Source organism: Charadrius vociferus, unplaced genomic scaffold, assembly GCF_000708025.1.
Source record: "Charadrius vociferus isolate BGI_N301 unplaced genomic scaffold, ASM70802v2 scaffold192, whole genome shotgun sequence".
Classification (NCBI taxonomy): Eukaryota; Metazoa; Chordata; class Aves; order Charadriiformes; family Charadriidae; genus Charadrius; species Charadrius vociferus.
The window spans coordinates 3,824,297-3,849,461 of NW_009647437.1; the positions used below are offsets into that span (position 1 = coordinate 3,824,297).

General features: G+C 37.5%; 1 protein-coding gene across 1 annotated transcript in view; it reads right to left on the bottom strand.

Annotated features, from left to right (window-relative positions):
* Positions 1 to 25,165, bottom strand: part of BRE (brain and reproductive organ-expressed (TNFRSF1A modulator)) — a 174,410-nt gene that overhangs the window by 95,173 nt on the left and 54,072 nt on the right. The window contains exon 5 of the mRNA XM_009880653.1: positions 20,896 to 20,970. Coding sequence (XP_009878955.1) covers positions 20,896 to 20,970 — 75 coding nt within the window. The remainder of the gene's footprint in view (positions 1 to 20,895; positions 20,971 to 25,165) is intronic.

Genomic DNA, 25,165 nt, shown 5'->3' on the forward strand with positions numbered 1-25,165 from the left:
TGAGTTTTCATGCTACAGAAGTTCATTTCTAGGTATAGGCCAATAATTTTCCATTAATTTCCTATGAAATATGAAGTGACGTCATTCTTGTTCTATCACATTTTCATTAAATAAATTACAGGTAAAATGCTTTATCCAGGATAATGAATGGGACTACAACTTACTGTCGTGACATGGTAGATAAGTGACATAATGCACTGGCTCTTATAAATATTTTTCATGTGTTCTGTGATGCTCATGATAACTCTTTCAGCTAAAAAAAGATTCATTCTTAAAAGAATATGCACATTTCCAGTGACCTAAATACTGTTCTTTAATCTAACATCATAAAATTACCGTAAATGCAAAGTCCAACAGGAGGTCCTTTTTCTTGGCAGTAATTCTCGAGCAAACTTAGGTAATGGAATCAAAAACTTTAGCTTTAAACACACGCTGGCACAAACCTTGTTGCAGAAACCAGAGCAACCCTAAGCAATGTTGTAGTTACCTGGTGTCTGCTCAGCAGACTGGACTCATGTTTTTATGAGCCTTAAGCAGTTTGTGAATATATATCTTAGCATTAATTCCCACTTAACAAAATTGGATTTAATTAAAAAACTTAGGATGTTACAATCCTCATCAGAACTGAGACAAAATATTATTCTAACAAAGAAATTTAGTGGGTATTTGCCAACTTTGACAAAATCCTTTGTTCGCGGATATCACCAATAAAGTAAATACTGATTTTCGATTTCACTTATGTTATAAATGATGCCACTTCATGTATTTTGAACCAGTGAAAAACTTCTGTCTGCCATAATATTTTATCAAGACAAAACTTTTTTTTTTTAAACCAGGAAACTTAAGTATCTTCCATATTTCAGCACCTGGAAACCTAATGATATGTGGTCTGAGGTTACCCAGCTGTGATATCGAGAAAAATAAGTTACCCTCATTAATTATTTAAGAAAAAAAACCCAAACAGTTAACAAGAAATATAAACCTCTGACACAACTACCAACGATAAGGTATGAGTAAGACTGATCTGCTTTGGGATCTGCACTGTTGTTCTGTCTGAAAGATATAATTTCATTTAGTTCTGAGCCTACAATCAGAAGATAAAACAGGTCTTGGACAATGTAGAACTTCTTCAGGAATACAGAAATTCCAAGGACATTGCAAAGAATACTGTAGGTATGATCAAGGTACTCTCCAAGATTACTTCTGAAAGCCACGATTTCTTATTTATTATGCTTTCCACTCAACCGATTAAGTATAACTTCATATAAGGAAGGGCTTGCTCCCATTAACATAGTGGGAGCTTAGCAGGTTCCAGCACGGTTCAGAGCAGGTAAGGAAGAAGATGAAAGCCACTGTCTTCAGAAGAGCAAGAAATACTGTGGTAATAATCACTCAGACCTCTGGTGCTAAGGTTTAAGCTCTGTGTTGAGAAAACTTGGCTAATGCAGAAATAATCATGACAGGTTTTGCAATCTTGCCACAGGTGATATTGAAGCTATCAGCAATCCAGATGTTGGTAACAGGCAACTCAGCACAGGGAATACCAATGCTTGTGCATTGGATAGTTGCTATCATAATAAAATTTCATAAACAAGTTTCTTTCATAGAGTGCTAGATCATGCCTAGAGTAGCTAGAGGAAGATGGAAAGAACTAAGGCCACTCCTAAATTCAGGTTTGGTTTGATCAACCTGACACCTCAACAGCTTGAGTTGCCATTTACATCTAAAGGCCTGAATGCTTACTTGCCAATGAAGGCAAGAAGAGGACGACTCTTAAGTCTCACCACTGGAAGTCTACTGAATTTTAATGTTAATTGAATTTGATGCACGCCATTGCTCACGTGGACAGATTATAATATCATTTCCACTGTCTTCTCCTTCATTTTGACATATTGAACTGACATTGAATAATTTTTTAAATAAAGCGAGGCAAAGCATTTGCAAAGCACTTTTCAGGCAGAACTCTTGTAAATCTAAATTCATACATACACACATTTTAAGCTGCTGGTAGCAATTCAAACTATACTTAAAACGGATTAAAACAGTATTTAAAATATATCCTATGACTATAGCAAAACTTAATGTTTAACACAATTATTTCAAGCATTTTCAGTTTGGTTGAAATTAATAAAATTGCTTATTTCCTCTCTCCCTCCACCACTGCTGTATCAGAGGATATTACGTGAAGATTTAAAAACATCTACTGAATGACAGCTCCTTAAATTGCATAAAGTTCAACCATGATAAACAAATACTCAAATGGACAAAGATTAGCACACAGAACAGCTTGTACTCACCTACTAATAAATACCATACTAAATTTAGGTTTACAGCCCCAGCTGAATTATCACATAAAGTAATTATTGTATTTGATACTCCATGGCTTAAAAATCACAACTACCAGAATCTATTTCTGTTCTGTCACTACATGACTCTAGCAAAACTTCATAAACCAGTTCCCCAATTTTAAAATGTGGAGATGAATACATCTTATCAGTTACGTTACAGGGCTTAAGTCAGTATTTCTAAACTTTCAGACCCCGACTGCAAAGTTCTCCATTAATGTAGCAGAAAGGAAGCCTGCTAATCTTAATTCCTTTAACTACCCCCAACTGCTTCCTGAACAACAAGAAAAGATTTGAAGTTGCAGAAGCATTTCCAGTATCAGACAGCTATCACTGACAGCATAAAATTCTTTTAATAGAAAAAGAATGAAACAGTAATTCGTCTGATGAGCCAAATTTCAGCCTGATGCTTTTATAGGAGTAATAAATCTCTGAAAACAGGATTCATAATATTGATGCAGAAATATTGAGACAAACTCTAAACTATTAATGGTGCAGAAGACACCACTTCAAATGCTTCTACCTGTCTGAACCAGTTTTGCTGCTTTGACACACCCACAATTCTTGTATATATTTATCCCTCCGAAACACAGAACAAGTATATAACACAAAGAGGCCTTTATATATAATGCCATATAATTACCCTTCGTATTTCAGATGGTTTGAAAATCTGTGTTTATGAATATAGTTCTCTGATCATGTTCCTGTTGACTTTAATGACGGCAGAATACACCTCATGGAATAAAAACCTCAGCTGTCTCTTGACTGGCCCAAACTCCACCAACTGGGCCATTAGACCAGCCTTTCTATAAAGGCATCTGAAATATTTGTTTTCAAAAAATTATATGCAACTGGTTTCATAAGAGGAGTCATAATACTTCTTGCCTTGATCACTTTCCAGGATCATAAACCTCTTCTTTTTTCTAACACAAACACAGGGAAATGAATCTACTAGCTAGTCCTTTCCCACAACATGAAGTGCAATGAATATTTCTTTGCAAAACAGGGAAGAAAACCCGCCAACCATGATGTACACACATGCTCTTCACTCCAGACAAAACATCAGTTTAAAGCTAGAAATCAACTACATTTTATGACAGTTGAGTATATCAGGGATTCATCATTTCCAAATGTAAGTGACTTGATTCTCATTACTGAATAATCAGTTGCTCTGATTAACTTTACTATCATTTTCAGTATTTGTATAAGAAAAACTGAGAAGGAAGATTCAGTGAAGCTATATCATCCTTCCAAAAAGTTCTACAGCAACAAAAATTCCATACTGTATACTTCTCTATAAATATATTGCTTTGTAGGTGTTCCTTTATTGCTTGAAATCTACATTTTAAATCTCATATTTGCAATATATCTAACTTTCTACAAAACATGCTGTAGGAAAAATAGAGCAGAAATAAGTAAACTTTACTCTCATTCCCCCAGTCCTTTACAGACAATAATAATAATAATAATAAGACAAGCACTCTTAGGAATCTTTTTACTCCTCTGAAATTACAAGCGCGTATTAGGTGCACACACACTCTTATTGAAAAGTTGTGTGCCTGTCTTTTCAGCATGTAAATGCTTCCAAACCGCTGGAATAGCTGTACAACCAATAATTTGTTACAGAAAGAAATTTAAGAATGCAATAAAGAAATGAAACATTATATAAATGTGAAATTGTATGTCACTGAGAAGTTTTACAATTTTTTTCCCCGTTTTATGTATGAAAACCCACGAGATTATGTGACTTGTCCTCTCAGCACCACATTGAATCTCTTCAAGAACCTCTGTTGAAATGAAAACAGAATATAAAATTTGTGCTTCTCAGTCCTTCACGTTGAGATGTAGTTTCATCACCGTGAGAAGACACTGACACTCACTCTGCAAGAGGGGCTTTAAAGACATTAGTATGCTTTGGGGTTTTTTTACAGAATCTCAGAAACATTTGAAGTCTTTACAGTTAATGATGTGTTGCATACTTATGCGTAATATACCGATCTGTGCATCACCCATGGAAACAAAAGGGTTTCCTTTTACTTCCTTTTTACTTTCCTCTTACTATGCTCAACAGTTTTGGTCAATAAAGGTGAGCTTGAGATTAAGAATTTTGTTAATACTGCTAAACTTAACAAGGAAATGTACTCTTAAAAATGGAATGCAAATTGAAAAGAGTAAACGTGGCTATTCACTTTTGAATGTCTTTTGTGATTTCAGGTCTTACAATCAAATGTATCATTTTCCCACCATAAATAATATACCTGACCAGGAATTTGTCATCATTCTCAAAAGAAATACAAAACATATTGAAGAGCAATAAATAAAGACTTTGGTAACAATTAGGTTTGTACAACACCAGGATGGAACTGCTCTGAAAAACTCTTCTCTTTAGATGCAAATTCCTGGAAACACACAATGCCAAGTTCATTTACTTTTTCTTCATTTTACAGGTAAGCTACTAAACACCTCCAATTGGTGACAGTCTAGGCATGTGTGTGCGTGTGTGTGTGTGGGGGGCAATAATCAGGCCTAGTACCAGAGAAATATTTACACAACTAGATAAAGAATAAGTAGGTGTCTAAAAATTAACTTTTTATGTTTCTGCTGTTAGACAAACGTGAATTTTAAATACATTATTCATCTACAGCTAAAACATTTATCAGCAACAACATGTAGTTCAGACCACTTCTTCCTCTGCCAACACAGTCTTTTTTCAGACATGCTATTCCTTCATGTACTATTTGAAGGGAAATACTTCTCTGTAATAAAAATTCCATCTGTATTTTTTTTCACTCCCTTCCAACTTATACCAAACAAGAAAGCATAACACACATCCTTTTATGGTTAAAAAGATCCTGACCAAGGTTCTTAATGTTCTTGGACAAGCGATGCCCACATTACCACAACATTTTCTTGACTTAACACAGTTTGAAGATGAGGATGATGCCTTACATGCTCCAGGCTGAATAGATTTGTTAGGAAGGCATGTCCTGACAGATATGTTTAAAAGAATAAGGTCATTGATTAATCAAGAAAGGAGTCCATTAAAATAATGGAATTAATATATTTGCAGATGGTTACTTAACAGGACACTGTCAAGGTATTTTTGTCAATTTTTGAATATTCCTTTCTCAATCAGCATTGATAAATGCTTTGCTGTATATATGTGCAACTTTCAGCATGTTAGAAGCTGGTGTGCAATTAATGGCTGCATAAAAAAGTAAATAGTCCTGAACTAATCATTTACTTAATAAAACGAGCATTTTCAAATACTTTGCTTTCCATGTAATAGTTTTGCAAGGATCTGAATGCACTCATGCACAGGAGAGGCAAGGAAGTATCTGGAGACAATACTGTGAAAGTTTCAAACTAATGTTTTCAAAAATTCACATGCAGCAAGCTTCCAAAACATTTATCTCAATAAAAATCTTTTTCATTGTATTTTTGAAAGACTCCAAAATTAGAACACAAAGATGAACAGATAAGACTTGTTTCCACTCTTTCTCTGCGATTCAAAAAGTACACTCTAATGTGTTTTGTATAGCTGTAAATACCTTAATTGATAGTACCTTCCAAAATTGCCTTAATATGGTAATGCAGAGATTATTCATCTTTCTCTACAAATTCAGAGTCCTGCTTTTTCTGTCTGACTCCAAAATAGCTTTTGCATACTAAATGAGCTGTTAAGCGGTCTTCATATTGAAAACTTACTATCGACTCTCTTAGCTCACGTGGAAGGAGACATTTCCTTCACAGTAACAGCAAAGAACAACTCAAGTGGAGGAAGGAGAAAAATTAGCTGCACCTTGACCTACCACAAATGTTCTTGCAACCGATCACTTGACTAAAGATTTATTTTTAAATTGTATAATCCCTTAGATGAGCATTCCCAAATTGATTTAAGAAACACTGAAAGAGGATTAGGTTGCAGGAAGGAGTTTACAAACAAATTCAACCAAATGTCTCAGCTAACCAAGTGTAAATATTTCACTTGGGCATTCATCCCACTTGAGCAAAATTGTTCTAAAACTTTTCGGAAGATGAAAACCTTTTCAATGTCAGCAAGTTTTTCATTCTACAGTACACATGTTGTAATGATTTTTCCCCTTTTTAATTTGGTTTCAGATCCAGTGCATATGTGAGGACACTTTCAGATGCCTCCCCGCCCTCTTCCCTCCTTTCTCTGACCTGGTTTTAGTCTCAAAGATGATAGAAGCTATATGAAGATCAGCAGTCAGGTAGAGATGACAGACAACCGATTACCCCACCAAATATTGTGACAGGTAAATTCAGCTTGTGATGAATGGTAGCAATTGGCAGGGGGCAACCAGTGAAAACACTCCCCATCTTCTCACTTGATAAACTGCTACATGAGACACATGGGAGAACCATAAGGGCATACCACAGAGATTCAAGGAGAGAAGGGATTAAACCTGCAGGAAATGAAGCTTTGCTATTTCTACTGCTCACAAATCTGGCTGTTTTACTTAAAATCTTAAAACTTACCTTTGTATCTGCCAGAAAACTGCACACATACCACCTTGCTCCATAAGAGTTAGTCTTACTAAGCACACGCTCACCTTTTGTCTTGCCGAACTGCATGGCAAAATTAAGTATTTTTTTAATTTTACATCCTATTTATACAGATCACTATTACAATTGTCCAAGTTACCCAGGAATGCATCCCTACAAACCTAACAGACTTCAATTTTTCAATCTTATGTGGATCTTTTTTTCTTACTAGATTTCCTATGATTCTCAGTTCTATTAAATTACCTTTTTAGTGCTATTCCTTCTTTTTTATTTAGTATTGAAGCACCGTATTAATATACTGTTTATTCATATGCAGTTACTTACCTTTTGATAGCAGTGGTAACACTGGCATAAAGTTTTCTATGCCATTTTTCTAGGAGAGACAAATTTATTGAGTTATATTCACAAAATTTATAAATAAAGAAGCCAAGGAAAAATAATTCTGCATAGTGCAATACTGCCTCATATGAGTCAGAGAGATAATATATGCCTCCAAGTTGCTTTAACAGGTATAGTCTCCTAAATCTGATACTATCATTGCCTGAAGGCCTGTAAACTGGGCTGCAGTTTGATCACACGTCTTTTCAAGAAGTAACTGGCAACATGTGGTAAACAAAAAAAAAAAAAAAAAGAGAGAATATTTTAGTTATTAAGTTGCTGCCATACAGTAAGACTGATGCTGCAAGAAGACAATCGTAAAATGCCAGCCTTGTTTATTACAAATTCAGTTGCACAGCTTCTCATGAAACATTTGCTATTGCAACTAGAAGAATTTCTCTGGTAATTTCGTTCCAAGATTTCTTTTGTTTTAGGAGCGCTCATAAAGCATGCAGTCCTAAAGTTTCATATTATTAGCACCACAATTTTTTATTTCTACCAAACAAGTTGCATAAATCCTAGTCTCCGGTCTTTATTCCAAATACACTGCCTGCTCTAAATAACTCTTTACTATTACCCAGTATCCATCTATTAATTTCCACATCTTGAAATAAAGTCTCAACAATGGTTTCCAATTTTAAATTAAAAAAAAAACCAAAAACTTGCAAAAGCAGCTTGAGTTGCCATTTAAAAATGAATATTTAATGCAAAATAAACAGCTCTGGTTCAGTATTTCTTGTGCAGTCAAGGTTAATTACACTGAACAAAGCCTAGAAATTATGGCCATTTGAATAGCATTTTACACACACTGTCAAAATAAATGATATGCATAAAACAAAACAGACACGCAAAGAACTACATTCTACCTAGAAAGTAAGTGTTCCATTTGTAAACAAAGAGGAAATGCAATGTAAAGACTATCAAATTAATATTGTATCTTAGTTTAGATATTTCTCACTCAGAGAGGACTATCAGACAGTCAGCAAGCCAGATTTCAGTTACTCAACTCTTTGCTCTGTCATTTATTTGCTTTTCAATTTTATTTATTTATTTATTTAAATCAGTGAAACAGTTACAGTGCTTTTCTTTCATGCAGAACCCAGCTGGGCTCTGGCAACTCTGGAAGGAAGGTATTAAGAAGTTCTAAGCATCGTCAGAGGTACACTCCATTTCATCCAGCTCTATAACATATTAACAAGAGCCTGTTCCTGAGAAATATTATGTACTTGCAATGAGTTTATTGCCACTGAAGTCAGTGGCATGCAGGGAGCATCTCATTCCTTTCAGAAATGGAAACCAAATGCTTTTTACTGCTTGGACCAAGAGCTGGAACTCTGTGCCCTGGTCTTTTGAATGCTAGGGGGAGTTTTGTTGTTATTGTTCAACTATATCGATTGGGGGCAGGGGGAAGCAGCATACAATTTTCCAATGGAAAGGGTGACTTATACAAGTCATATATGTGTTATATACATCTTATAAGTTCTTGTCCACGTGTTAAGAGGTGTCTATGATAACTAAAATCAACAGGTACTTAGACACTCAAGAACAGTAGAGAATTTTAAGGAGGGATAACATAAAAATCCGTATCAGTGGGAAAACAGCCTATGAGAAAAATCTCCAACAACTCTGAAGCCATCCAACTCTCCCTGTTGACATAAGCAGCTTGTTCTTCCTTCAAGAAAAATGTGCCAAAATGCACTGGACCTGAATGACTGCTTGTTGTAATTGTGATGAATTGCAAAGGTTGTAGAAAGAGGGGGAAGAGGAAGAACACCATTCTGGTCAAACCCTTGGACAAGCTCTCTACTCATGGCTCAGGATTCCACTGTAATTTTGTATAAATCTAGTTCCTCCATGCTTCAAATCCTGTCTAAAAAATAGAGGGTTTTTTCCGTATGTCACAACTACTGTTAACAATATATTCAATACAAACTTGTGAGATGCTCAGTTACTATTTTCATCCACCTATGTAGATAAAAAGAGACAGTACCTATATGTCAAAATGGTAACCTGTGTATAATTTGACCTACATTTCAAAAGCTAATCTTACCACTTAACAATAGTAAGATGAAAATTAAATGAGATTTATTACTTACAAAAAGTCATGAGTCTAGGTGAAATGAGATAGAACTAATGATTTTATCTAGGACACATGCTATAAATGCTAAACAATGAAAATAATAATTTGGAACGAGCATGTTTATTCTTTGCTAAACAACATGCTGTCCTCGGGGTTCTTGCAAATGAGTAGCTGATTATTTACATACCATCAGTCAGTCATCAGTTTTAGTCAAGACATCAGTCACATTTGCCTAACATTTTTCTAGACCAGAAAAGACTTTACAGTAAAACAGAGAATATCTGATATCTCCAAATATATAAACATGTTCAGATATACTAAAAAAAGTTACATATTTCAGCAGTTTATTACAAAAGCTAACTCCAATAAGCAAATAATTAAAATGAACAAAATGGCAAGAGTTGGAGCAGTGTTATTAGTTTAACTCTATTTCACTATTTTCCTTCAGCAGAAGTACTTCCTATCTATATTACGTGGGTATACTTAAACATTGTATGTGCACTCCAGACAGTTCATTATGTAATTGAAAAACAACATTTAATTCACAGACATCTTTTTGCCCGAATTTTAATATCCTGGTAACCTGTTAAGACCTAAGGAGCGTACCTAATTGCATCCAGTGAAGCCAAATTAATGCTCCTCCCCACTGCCCCATCTCTCCCCTGGACGTGCTGTTTGCAATGATTACAGGTCCCAGCACATAAAAGACATACAAGTTCTAGCATGAACACTTAAATCATTAAAATAGAAATAGTCAACAGGTCTGAGTTCTATTTATCTTTCTTTCACTGTCTCACTGAGATGCTGCTGGACAAGGCAGTCTTTCCTCTAGCCTGCTCCATCTAAAGCCTTCTTCTAAAACAGAAAATACTGAAATACACCCTATGTAAACAAGCAACTATTTTCCTAAATAGAATTTACTATAGAAATGCAAAGCTTGATAGAAACACGGCACATTATTCATTAGCAATTAGTGGAGAAAATTCTGTGCATTCTTTTGGTAACATGGAAGCAAAACATCCTAGATGTTTCGTGTTCTGGTTGGGGTTTTTTTGGGTTTTTTTGGTGGGTTTTTTTGTTGTTGGGTTTTTTTAACTTTATGTTTCATGAAATTATGATCAATGACATTGTCAGTATCAATTGGACAAAAATAAATGTGATGGATCATCCAACCTCAGAATGTTGGATGCTGAGAGTAACTGATTCAACAGTAAAGCTTTAATTTTTCTTTCTTTTTTTTTAAAAATAATTTTGGCTTAAACCTTTAAGCCTATGAAACCAAATAAAATGAGCAGTGTAATACACTCTGCCACAGTTATTTTTCAGATACATATTAAAAAAACCCCAAACCATTACCTTTTTAGATTGACAGCCATCAAAGGATTTTGTGTATTTAACAGAAAAGTTACCAGTGCAAATCACAGAATCCAAAACAGGAATGACTAAGAATCATATGAAATCATCATATAGACATACATTCGTGTTAGTACTATTCTTTCTTAAGAAGACAGACATAATCTAGTAGTCTGAAAGACAGAACAAAAAAGCCCCAAAACACTAAACCAACCCAATCACTGTAACAGTAAATAACTGGCACTTTTGTATACAAAATTTACTTCAAAACCTCAAAATATGAGCTGCTGTAGGACTTAAGCCCTGATCTGAAGCCTAAGGAAGAAACCTAATAGTAGAAAGAGGCTGTGGGCTTACCATCGAAATAGCCTTAACATCCTACCATCATCCTTTATGTACTTCTGTATTTGCAAATGCAGATTTGCTGGTTAATGAATTCTAAAGATCATTCCTCTGCTGATATTCTATGCTTAACAACTTCTCAAGTATTTTTCCTTTCAAGAAGAAATGGCAATGGGGAACTAAGGAAAAAGTTTTAAAAAAATATATCCAAGATCCTCTTCCCAGTTTAAGACCACCGTACATTGCTTGTTCTACATACTATGGGTGGACCATGAGAGATAAAACAGGCATCATCATTATGTAATAACCTGCAATTATTTTTAAGGCTATTGAATTCCATTCTTGCTATGCAATACATAGAATGCAAATGTAAAGCAATAGTACAAAATTACAAGCCCTAACAAGGCAGTAAATCTGAACCAAGTCACGCAATGTATCGTGTCTATAAACTTTCCCACCAGATGCAAAAAAGGCTTTTAAATTTCAGAAGCTGTTCTTTTTAACTTGTTTTTCTTCTTTTTTTTTTTTTTTCAACATTTATGAATAAACCCATCTCGACTCATCTCAGAAGAGCAAATTAGTAGTTCTATCAAATTAGAGAAAAATTCACAGAAAATGAGGCGACCATTGTAAGATTTAATTTATCAGTAGATGTGGCGGTCCTTTCCTTTACTATTACATTATGAAAATAAAATGTTTAAATATAAGATAACTGTCATCAGAAATACAGTTGATTGGAGATTATGATTCATATTAAGATCATAACCTATAAAAATCATCAGCTGTGCAGAATGAGCTATTCCAGTTGACAGATCTTATTAACAAAACCTGCCAATGAATTACAGAAAAAGCTGATTTAAAAAATTGCTTTTGGCTTTCAGCATATGGAGCTTAAGGCGCTCCTGACACTAACATGTTTTATGTGGTTTTAGTGACTAGTTACCACAAACAAATCATGTTGTTGTGAAAAAGCTGTAGTATTAAAATTTAGTGAGAATGAAGGGAACTGATCAGTTTACAAAATTAAAATACAACATGTTCTGATTATAAAGTATACTTTTATAGGGCTTTGCTTCCCTTGGATTGTGGGTAGCCAATATTAGAATATAATCATGAAAGGATGACCAATTAAATCGTAGTTTCTGTAAGTGTTTCTGGAGCTTCAATGAATTACAGCAGTAACACTTCACTTAGTAGATTCTGTGGCAAGGCAAGAGGGCTGACCACACTGAAAAACTCTGTAAAGTTAATAATTAGACTGCAGCAGTAAGACTAGTTAAGCAGCACAATGCTTCTATACAGTGGAATAAGTAAGATCTTACACTTTCAACTACAGTGAAAACTGAAATATCCTGCTAAATAAAAAAAAAAAGCCAAAACAACTCCCCTAAACTTTTACAGCTGACATCTTATGTTTTTTAAGCCATTATGAAAAACTAGACACATAAAAATATTTTATCACCAAAAAGGTCACTATTTTTCTGACTCCACAGCTTCCTAAACTGCCAGAAACATTCCACGACATATGCACCTTTCTATTTTGTTTAATTTTGCCTTCACTCATTATGCAAGCTCCCCTGCTTTGAGTTTGCATGCTTCTGGCAACAGGTTGCTACTCTGACACTGGCCACCATATTGAAGAAAAGGAACACTTCCTCCATGGCACTTCATTTAGTACTTTTTGATGAAAAAAGTGGACAGCAAAAGTAAACGGCAGGTTTCTGGTCACAGGCTAAAATGAAAGATTCTTAGAGTCAAGTAGCAATGACAGCTCTTCTTGACAAATGTCTTACACACACACAGGCTACATTTACTTTCACAGCCTTCAGATCATACAATTTACTGGCTTCAGCTATTACAAACTATTCCATTTTGAATGTTGCCAGTACTAACTTGCACAGATCCACCTCTAATCTAAAATCTCAATGGCTCATTATAATTGCATGTTATAAAGTTTGCCTTTAAACTATTAACAGAAGAAACCTAGACAATCTTTGACGATTCAATATTCAGTTCAAGTAATTTAATGGTAGTACAATAAGCAATCTAGTGCATATCATACTGACATCTACTTTTAAAATTCAAACTATTTGCTCTGAATGCTTACATACACCTCCAGATAAGGAATACAATTCAGGAAGTTACCTTTATGCCTCCATCACAAAGTCTTAAGTGGTAGAAGATTAATAGCAATCTACGTATTGTTGTGAATTATGAGAACTACATATTATTTCAGGATTTCCTACAAGTCTTATAAATTGCCAGATTTCCTATTTGTAGAAGAGGTGAAACAACAACTGCAGAACAGACATGACAAGCTTTATGTGATGTACAGGTCCATTATTCTACCCAATAGAGAAGACATTATGGGAAGATAGTCAAATAGCATACACTGCATAATGCTCTATGCTCTTTTGAGACATAGCTGCCCAGTATAGTGTAAAACACTCTAGTGTAAAAAGATCAAGTCAGATCTGGACTCTTAATTCTTGCCGTTGACTTTGTAACCTTAAAACACTACATATCAGGCTTTAGTTAGCCAGCTACCAACAAAATCAAATGAAGTTTGAAAGCAAAAGAAAATACTATACTTTTTCACAGAATCATAGAACGGCTTGGGTTGGAAGGGACCTTAAAGATCATGTAGTTCCAACCCCCGTGCCACGGGCAGGAACATCTCCCACTAGACCAGATTGCTCAAAGCCCCAGCCAACCTGGCCTTGAACACTTCCAGGTATGGTGCATCCACAACTTCCCTGGGCAACCTGTTCCAGTGTCTCACCACCCTCAGAGTAAAGCATTTGTTCCTAATAGCTAATCTAAATCTACCCTCCATCAGTTTAAAACCGTTACCTCTCATCCTGTCACTACACTCCTTGATAAAGAGTCCCTCCCCATCTTTCCTGTAGGCCCCACGCTTCAGGTATTGAAAGGCTACAATAAGGTCTCCCCGGAGCCTTCTCTTCTCCAGCTTAAATAACCCCAACTCTCTCAGCCTGCCTTCATAGGAGAGGTGCTCCAGCCCTCTGATCATCTTTGTGGGCCTCCTCTGGACTCACTCCAACAGGTCCACGTCCTTAGGTTGGGGGCGCCAGAGCTGGACGCAATATTCCAGGTGGGGTCTCACAAGAGTGGAGTAGAGGGGCAGAATCACCTCCCTTGACCTGCTGGCCATGCTTCTTTTGATGTGGCCCAGGATGTGGCTGGTTTTCTGGGCTGCAAGCGTGCATTGCTGGCTCATATTGAGCTAACACCCCCAAGTCCTTCTTCTCAGGGCTGTTCTCAATCCATTCTCGGCCCAGCCTGTGCATAGGACTGCCCCGACTCATTTGCAGGAACTTGCACTTGGCCTAGTTGTACTTCATGAGGTTTGCCCAGGCCCCCCTCTCAAGCCTGTCCAGGTCCCTCTGGATGGAAACGTTTCCCTCCAGCATGTTGACCGCACCACACAGCTTGGTGTTGTTGGCAAACTTGCTGACTTGCTGAGGGTACACTCAATCCTGCAGTCCGTATTGCCAAGAAACATGTTCAACAGTGCCAGTCCCAGTACTGACCCATGAGGAACGCCACTTGCCACTGGCTTCCACTTGGACATGGAGCTATTGACTGCAACTCTTCGAGTGCGGCCATACAGCCATTTCTTTATCCACTGAGTGGTCCACCCTCAAATCCATCTCTCGAATTTAGAGACAAGCATCTCATGTGGGACACCGTCAAATGCTTTGCACAAGTCCAGGTAGGTGATGTCAGTTGCTCTTCTTTTATCCATCAACACTGTAACCCCGTCGCAGCAGACCACCTAATTTGTGAGGCATGATTTGCCTTTAGTGAAGCCATGTTGGCTGTCACCTCTTTATTTTCCATTTTTTCAGAATATTTAGCTCAAATTTTTGAGTTAAACAGCTGAAGTACTACTTTTTATACAAGTGTATTTATGTTTTGGTATTTGCAGCAATTGAACACAAACCTTAAATGCCGTCAAATAAATCAAACTGCTAAATCACAATAGTAAAGAAACCAGCCTGGAAAAAGTCTCATTTGACCCTGCATATTATACTTAAATTTTGTTTGCTCCCTACTATAGTTGATTACTCAAACATACACAAGTATTGCAGTCTTTTCACAATACTTGGAATTTAGTCTACGTTGTAAACAAAAGTTGCACTGAAGCCTTTTAACACGCTTCCAAATGATGAAATCACAGTAAGGAAAAACACAAATATGTTCTTATCTTTCAGTCTGAACTTGAGGATAAACCTTTTCCATTGACAGTCTTACACACAACTGTTTGGCCCCTGGCAATGTGTCTAGACAATGTCTGTTATTTGTTTCAGTTCTGAAAGATATGCACTAAATACGATGGTCATCACAAAAAAGGTCTTCAGAAAAAACAGGTTTAAAGATTTTTTAAATCTTCCACAAAAACAAATTAGGTCTGCTTTGCATATTTCCTTTACACTTGAATTGTAAGAAATTATTGGAAGGCTGCTGGTCACAACACCATAGCTAAATTGGTCCAGATATTAGCTATTTACCAGGGCATAAAAAGCAGGTACATTAGAATAGGAAAAGAATACTTCAAAAATACATACAAGAAGGTAGGGGTAACCAGGGCACATCTTACTTAGCCAAAAACTCAAAAAAACCATAGAAATAAAAAAAAAAAAGTAAATACCAGAATGTCTTGTTTCAACAGCATCACTGGCAACATACTCTAAGGTTCACTCATATTGTGCAATCATACAGTCACATAATCCAGTACCATTTTTAAGTTACTGACCTGGAGATATTTAATGAATTATCATTATGATAACACGTTATAGCTGACACAACTATGAAAAATGAAACAAAATTTGGATAAGGTATTTTAGATGCTGAGTCTATTACCTTCATTATTACTGAGGCATACATAGTATCTGTAAAAAGGCACAAATGTGAACTAGAGACTGACTCTCAAAACCAGTAGGTTCAGTGAATACTGCAATCTATAAAATACTGTGGCAAAAATTAAAAATGCTGCAACCAACAGGAAAGAATTTAAGCCAAAATAAATGTGCTGGTTAAAAATCCAACTGCAAAAAATGGAAAAGGAAAGTATAATAGCAACAGATATAGATGTAAGGATTTTCTTGAGCCAAAACCATGTTTCTGTCAAATAACAGAACCTTAATGAAAGACTTAACAGTAATGAACTTTGCAGTAGTTTGAGCCACCAGCTTGATCTCTAGCTGTTTCAACACTTAAAATTTTCATTTATACCAAATGGATTTGCATAAGAAAACAATGTAAAAGTCAATACGAAGGTCCACATTCAATTCAAAACATTTGTATTAAAGTATAACTTTGTAAAGGAAAAAATAATGAAAGGGTGTCTTTTCTTAAATGTGTTTTTTCAGTGTAAACCATTTCTTTTTGCACAGTTCTTTAGCTTGGAAAATCAAAAATGATACTTTTTCTTTCAAATGTGAAGGAATATGCCAAGAAAACTTACCAAAAAAAAATTATCTGCTGCAGCCATTACAAGGGGTATTATGTTTCCAAATAAATAATTGAAGAACTTTTACTAGAATTTCAGAATTCAAAGGAAGAGACAGCGTACTCTGTGTTGCTCTCTGAATCATTCTCGCTGTTCTTCATATGCTTAGCTGTTTTCCTTAAAATGCTCATACACTTGAACTGAATTTTACATTTAGTGCAGTGAATACCTTTAAAATAATCTGCTAAATCCACCTCTCCAGTCCATAACAACTCAACTTATGCTACACCTTAAAATCTTTATTCTTTATAGGGAAAGGAGACTACTTTCACCACCATCAGTACAAAGTAGACAGAGTAAAATCTTATGATTCCAGAGTGTACTCTCAACAACTCCAAAGATTTTGTAACACTACAGACCATTCTCACACATCCTCACACCTGAATATTGGCTTACTATACAAAGCTTTACGGTCACACTTGTAGTGTGATTACCTACTGACATCAACAAAAATTTCAGAACAGCATTACAAATCACTGGGGTACTAAGAGTGATTGATGAGGCAAAAATAATGGTCTTTAAATACTTAACCAGTTTTTAATACAAGTAGTATTAATTAAACATCAAAAAAGAAGATGGCAGAGAAAGTATAACACAGGTTTGAACTTTGTAAATCATTACAGAGAAGCTACTGCAAATTGTAAGGCTGGCTACAGACTAGAACATAATTCAAACATGTTAAATTCTGCACTCAAACATTAAGGTGTTAATACATTAATAGCCTTCAACTAACAACTGCTCTTTCACCTTTCAGGACAATATAGTAACATTTATTTCCACTGCATCAACAGGTGCTCTATCATGTACCATAATACAGCAGGTAGCATCGAAGTCAACATAACTGGCCGACATGATGGAAAATAAACACTTCTGTTATTGCAACAAATGAAAGATCTATTTATATATTCATATCAAAAGTCCATCCAAGAAAAAAGAAAAGAAATAAGAAATAAGACACGGACATCTTAAGAATAATCTGAATTTTTAAAAAATATCTTTATGAATTTGGAGTAGTCAGAGTATAATTATTTCAACCACAACAGAGTAGCTCCAGTTCTACCTGCCTTTATAATGTTGGCATATGAGATGACATTCATATAGCTGATAACGTCAGAATACAAGGAGCTAAAGGCAGCAGGGGTAAAGGATCCACGCCTGCTACAGAACACTCTCTGTCATAACCCATTCCAAAGCCTGAGTCAAACCATTCTTCTGCCATCAACAAACACTACTGGAATAAAACGGTATTTCTTCTCCTGTGGCTACTCATCCAGACTTCACATCACCTTCCTACCACAGACAGGTAACCTGTCAGTTTGCATAGCAGCAGTCTGCGTAAGAAAGCTAAGGATTTCATCGGTACATTGCCCATCAAGAAGGATCTGCTGTTGTAAAAACCCAGACTACTACATACAAAAATACATCCATTTTAAAACCCCAAAACTAAGAAATTAAGATTTAAAAAATGTCAAAATAAAGGTAGACTGGGAAACTTTGATTCAGCTACCTTCTGTGTGTGTCTCTTTACATCACACAATCTATACATGCATGCAAAATAAATACATGTTTTCTGTCAGACTACTCATAGAATCATAGAAGTATCTAGATTGGAAGGGATCTTTAAGATCATCAAGTCCAACCATCAGCTTAACACTGCCAAAACCACCCCTAAACCATGTCCCTAAGCACCACATCTACCCGTTTTTTAAATATCTCCAGGGATGGCAACTCCACCACTTTCCTGGGCAGCCTGTTCCAATGCTTAACAACCCTTTCTGTGAAGACATTTTTCCTAATCTCCAAGATAAACCTCCTCTGGCACAACCTGAGGCCATTTCCTCTTGTCCTATCGCTTGTTACTAGCTAGAAGAGACCGACCCCCACCTCGCTACAACCTCCTTTCAGGTAGTTGTAGAGAGCAATAAGGTCTCCCCTCAGCCTCCTTTTCTCCAGGCTAAACAACCCCAGTTCCCTCAGCTGCTCCTCATAAGACTTGTTCTCCAGACCCCTCACCAGCTTCGTTGCCCTTCTCTCGACATGCTTAAGGACCTCAGTGTCTTCTTGTAGTGAAGTGGCCCAAAACCAAACAGTACTTGAGGTGGGGCCTCACCAGTACTGAGTACAGAGGGATGATCACTTCCCTAGTCCTGCTCACCACACTATTTCGGATACAGGCCAAGATGCCGTTGGTCATCTTGACCACCTGGCCACACTGCTGGTTCACATTCAGGCGGTTGTCAGCCAACACCCTCAGGTCCTTCTCCACCAGGCAGCTTTCCAGCCACTCTTCCAAGCCCTTAGCGTTGCATGGGGTTGTTGTGACCCAAGTGCAGGACCCATCACTTGGCCTTGTTGAACCTCATGCCACTGGCCTCAGCCCATGAATCATTCAGTACCCAGGGTGAGCAATGCTCCAGGAGGCAGTTGAGGAGCACTGATGATTTATTCACAGTATACCAACTGTGTTTAGAGAAGGTGGAAGATGTTTAGGGAATGCGATACAGAATTGCAGTACGAAGGAGTATGCTGTCATGTGTTAAAACATTGCTCTTTAAAAACAAAAGAAGAGTCTGTTCCTATCACTGTTACTTATGTAAGTCATACACCACCTTCCAACCTTCAAGACATGTCATTTCGCCAGAGGCTGAGCAGAGGCATAAGAATGCCCTGCGGCTGAAGCTACTGAACGTACTGGGTATGCACATGTCCTGAAATTCTTCACCAATTTCAAATTGTTCCTGGAAAAGACAACAATTTGGAGTTTTGGCAGGAGCAAACAGCATAGTTCATGTTGGACGTTCTCAGCCTCCTTTTTTCCACACGGTCTTTCAGAAGCAAATCACAACTATCCCGCAGTCCATGTGAACCATTGCTGCATCCTGCTTCTCAATGTCATCATTCCTAAAAAGGCGCTAGCCAACCCTCTTACACCTGACAGGAAACCTTCCCATCAAGTGAGAAGAGAAGGCCTTGATGAAAGACAGCAGCTGAGAGAATGGCTGCTACCATGAACACAGGAAGAAACTGAAAATTTCTGTCGTCTTTTGAGAAAGTTAGGAGTGGTTCATTACTCCAACAGCAAGCAATCTACAGAAGGTAAACAGATCATAGAATACTGACCTCAGACTACAACTAAAAATTTCAGTTAGATTATAGTTGTGCTTGCCTTTATTTTCATGGTTCTTAGCTCGAGACATCTTACTGGAGAAACACCGAAGATTCACACTTGCAATTGCGATCTAGCAATAGTTGAAGACAGTTCTCACAATAAGATGAAGAGAAGGTAATGGGATCTACACTGACACTTTTATATCAACACATTAGTTGCTAAACATTAAGTAGCTGTTCTCCTTTCCAAATATTTAAAAGTAAAAAGCTGAGTAAGGAGGCAGACATGCAGTTTAAAGGAAAGATGGGTGCTGGTAACAGCTAACTGAAACCTTATCTGCAGTAGAAGTTCAGATGCTTTGTTCTGACAGTAATGATACACAGAGAGAACACAGATCTCTCACTGCGTTCTGTGAATATAGTAACATTGACATTATGATGGGCTTCCACAGTAACTGCTTGAAAGAATGACTGTCCACCTGCTGTGAAAACCACTCATTTCAAATTATTCAATGTTGGTAGTTTGTCTCAAGTTTGTTTGTTCATTTTTTTGGTTTGGGTTTTTTTTTTTTTCTCCCTAGCAAAGAAAGAATTACCTTTTTCCAATGCTCATCTCACACTTTGCAGTCCTACTTTCTAAAGTATCTGGTCAAATTAGAGTTTATTGTAAACAAGGAAGCAAAATAATCATCAAAACCTTCAGTTCATGTCATCAGTACTTGCTTTCACCCCCTATTAAGAAATCGTATATTTAGTTTGCTTTTCTACTTCTACTATTAAGACCAGTGGTACAACTGGACTGCTTACTAAAAAAACCAACACTTAAATAGCATGAAATTCCATCTACTCTTATCAAAGGAGTTTATCTGGAATTATTTACATTTATTCCCCAAACTAATACCCTGGATATGGTCAAGAGTTTGCTACTTATCATATTGTCTAAAAAGCCAGAACCTCTGCATTGCATACACTCTTCTACAACAACCCAAATCCTGTGAGGTCTTTTAGAGTGACAGATGTGTATTTACTACCTGGTAAAACGGCATGTAAAACAACAGTATGTCTAACATGACCTTTCAAGGATCTAATCCAATCAGGTTTAGACACAGCGGACTTTCAAACTCTTGGAGAGAAGGAGGGCAGGAAAGTCAAAACAGTTACTAAGAACATTTCAATAATTCATGCTCTCTCACAAATACTGTCAACTTAGACATTCATTTTACCTTGAGAAGGTATGTAGGAATATTGCTGAAATCTACAGGCAACTTTAAGAGGAAGCGAGCTGAGAATTCTCCAGTCTGTGGGGAAAAAAAAAAAAAGGTAACACTAATGAGACCTGGTGTCTAAAACAGAACCACAAATTGAACACTCTGAGGATGAAATATTAACCAGAAAAATGTGTAAGAGCTCATACCAAACAGAAGGGTTGAGATTTAAATCAACATTTCTCAATGGAATTACTGAAGAGGAAAAAAATAACTTACATATTTCACAGATGTTACATGACAAAACACTTTAGAACCATAAAACATCATTGCCAGTAAGTCAGCAGCAAAAAGTAGTCAGAATACAACAATGTGCATGACAAAAATCAGACCATACTTTGTTAGGCCCTAATTATAGATCTATCTTGGCTGTACTCATTTCCGGACAAAGGTCTGGTGAGACCTGCAAATGGTCTGAAAGTAAAGCTAAAAACTTGACAACTTTATGAAAGCATATAGATAAAATAGAGGCATCTTCACAAACATTGCAGGTATACATAAAAGAATTTGTGTTGAGTAAGGTGAGAACGTATCAAAAGTGTCCTCTGAATAAACAAAGATGAAAGAACTGAAGTAGAAGGTTTGATATAATTTGTTTTCAGAATTATGTGACTCTTAACACCTAGACAACTGTTTACTGAAAATTTGCCAAGTGTCCCCTACACATTGCTTTTTTTATGTATAAAGTGTATGCAAAGGAAATGGAAAGGATTTCCTTTCTGTTTCATGCACTTCCTTAAAACCAGACTCTGTCCACCTGGTTATGAAGCAATGAAGTTGGCTCCTTTTGAAAAACAAATGCCTGCCTGATTTAATCTATATTAATTCATTGTAATCTCTATTTTTTAATTAAACGAAGTAGCCATACAGCAGCTATATTTGTCGTGTTGAATTGGCAGCACAAAAAGCATTAAACATCAATTTTACGCAGTTAAGTACAAAATATTAGGATATCTTGAAACAAGGTAACAAAACTTTTTTCAGTTTTAACACTGCCCTATTTTTGCATACGTCCACTACTTACTTATGTGATGACATACAATTTTTAAAAAATGGTATTTCATTTTAACAGGAAAGGGCACAAAGCAAAGCTATATGAATATTCATTCTCCCACAGTAACACATATGTACTACTTCACTATTTCCTGAGCATAGTTCTCTGTACCGAATTTTCATTTTAATATTTTAAATGTTTTGCATAGCCAGACAAGGCAAGAAGAAAAATACTTCAAACAAGAAGTGTACAATATACAAATTTTAACAGAGTGCGCATGCATCTATGGTGAATGTGCATATTGCAATTCTCATTAAAAGGGTGATGGTAAATACTGTACTAGATTTAAACAGGATCATCTTTATTGTGTGTACAGCTATACCCTGTGGTAAGCAAAAGCTTGTAATACATCTGAAATAATGGAAGCATCCTTTCTATAAAATGCAGCAGTGACCCATGGAAGAGCTGTAGAGAATCTTGACAGTGAACAGGTTGCCTGGGACCATGTCCAGATGGTGTCTGATGTCTCTAAGGATGGAGATCCCACAATCTCTCTGGGTAAGCTGTGCCAGTGCTCAGATCCCTCAATACTCAAGGGCTTATAAACCACACGGAAGGATACTTTTTGGGCCACTGCTTTACTACATTTAGTAGATGTTATCACAAGAACTCCACGCAGCTATGGGGACAGCTTGCCAAAGGCTACAGCTCTTCAAGAGGAAAGCGTTCACAGGCACCTACACTGATACTGAAAATTTGCCATATGCCTTAGCAAAATAGTTAGTACTTTTGCCTCCCCTCTCAATTAGCTGTGCAAATCCATAAATTACTTTGATCTCAGCATGAGAGAAAACATGAAAGTTGTCACTGACCATATAACACCACACCACAAGCCTCCGTAACGATGGAACCCATCAATTGCTATGCATACTGATTGGTTGAACAAAATACTGAAGGAAACCAGCTTGCTGATGCACAAGTCCCTTTGAGAAAGTACTGGAGGTCAAAGCCGATGGAAACTGGCTTTCCAAAATGAATGGTAAGTTGCTAAACAGGGCAGCTGAGGAATATAAGTGTTTGTTTGCTATGCACATTATTTTCTGTGGTACTGACATGAATTAAAACCGAGAAGGAGAAAATCTACAAAACTGGATTCCTTCAATTATTTTATGCCTAAATTAAGCAAACATTTCGCCCCAAGCAACTAAGCACATATAGAAAAAGATGGTGTATTCGGCAGATGGACAATAAGCAACACTAGTATCAGTACTGATTTGTTTCTTGGTCTATGTATCAGGCATGAACTATAGATAACTCACTTCACCTTCTAGTCACTAAACAAGATATTGAATGCAACCAAAATCTTTCCAATGGTACCTTGCCAGTTACACCATTTGCCAAAAGGCTTTGTGTGATGTTAGGTTGTAACCCACCCTACTGCCAGCTGGCTCAGAATTGCCCTTAAAATTTGTCCCTGGTAGTCACACAAAGCAATTGCAAAGTGTGCAAAGCAATTGCACACAGAAACACTATGCAACAAAGAGTGAGCATATATTAAGTTAAAGCCAGACTCTGAAACTGTTCCTGATGACACTACTTGTGAGGATAGATGCCAACTTTCTGATGCTGTATTACTTATGCATGCAGAAAAATCACCGGCTCCTTGTGCACGTATAACACAAAGAGTACTCTGATGACAGCCAGAGCACTCGCTTTTTATTCAGAGTGAAATGAATATGTCTGGACTTAACTTCCAAAAAATGCCATACAACACTTGCCATAAAATCCAGAAAATTTCAGCCAAGTCGGCCTCAACGAAGACATGGCTGAAATGCCTCTATGCAAATGCAAGTAGCATGAGGAACAAACAGGAGGAGCTAGAGATGTGTGCACGCCTCCAAGACTACAATCTCAGTGGCATTGTAGAAACTTGGTGGGATGACTCCTACGACTGGAGTGTTGGCATGGAAGGCTACAGGCTCTTCAGGAGAGATAGGCAAGGGAAACAAGGAGGCGGTGCTGCCATATATGTCAATGAGCTGCTGGAATGCATGGAGCTCAGCCTAGGGATGGATAAAGAGCCAACTAAGAGCCTACGGGTCAGGATTAAAGGGAAATCAGGAGCAGAGGACATTACAGTGGGAGTCTGCTACAGGCCACCCAACCAAGAAGACCGAGTGGATGAAGCCCTCTATAGACAGATAGGGTTGGCATCATGTTCACAGACCCTGGTCCTCATGAGCGACTTCAGCCACCCCGACATCTGTTGGAAGGGTAACACAGCCAGGCATAGGCAATCCAGGAGGTTCTTGGATTGCATTGATGACAACTTCCTTCTCCGAGTGGTTGAGGAGCCAATGAGGAGAGGAGCTATGCTGGACCTTGTTCCTACCAACAAGGAGGGACTGGCAGACAGTGTCAAACTCAAGGGTAGCTGGGCTGTAAAGACCATGAAATGGTCAAGTTCGACATCCTCGAGGCAGCGAGGAAAGTGCGCAGCAGGCTGACCACCCTGGACTTTGGGAGAGCTGACTTTGGCCTCTTAAAGAATCTGCTTGGTATGGTGCCACAGGATGAAGCACCGTGGGAAAGAGGGGACCAAGAAAGTTGGTTAATATTCAAGGACCACCTCCTCCAAGCTCAGGAGCAGTGCATCCCTACAAAGAGGATGGCAGGCAGAAAAGCCAGGAGACCTGCATGGATGAACAAGGAGCTCCTGGACATGATCAAAACCAAAAAGGAGGCCTATAGGGAGTGGAAACAGGGGCGGGTAGCCTGGGAGGAATACAGAGGAATCGTTTGAGCAGCCAGGGATCGGGTTAGACAAGCTAAAGCCCAGATAAAACTAAATCTGGCCAGGGACACTAAGACAAACAAAAAGTCCTTCTTTAAGTATGTCAGTGAGAAAAGAAAGACTAGGGAAGAGGTGGGCCCTCTCCGGAAGGAAACGCAAGAAATGGTTACCCGGGACAGAGACAAAGCTGAGGTACTCAATGCCATTTCTGCCTCGCTCTTCACTGGCAAGGACTGCAGCCCCCCTGCCCATGACGCAGAATGCAAAGGTGAGGATTGGGAAAATGAAGAACTGCCCACTGTAGGTGAAGATCAAGTGCGAGACCACCTGAAGAACCTGAAGGTGCACAAGTCCATAGGACCTGATGAGATACATCCACAGGTCCTGAGGGAACTGGCAGATGAAGTCGCTAAGCCACTAGCCATCATATTTGAGAAGTC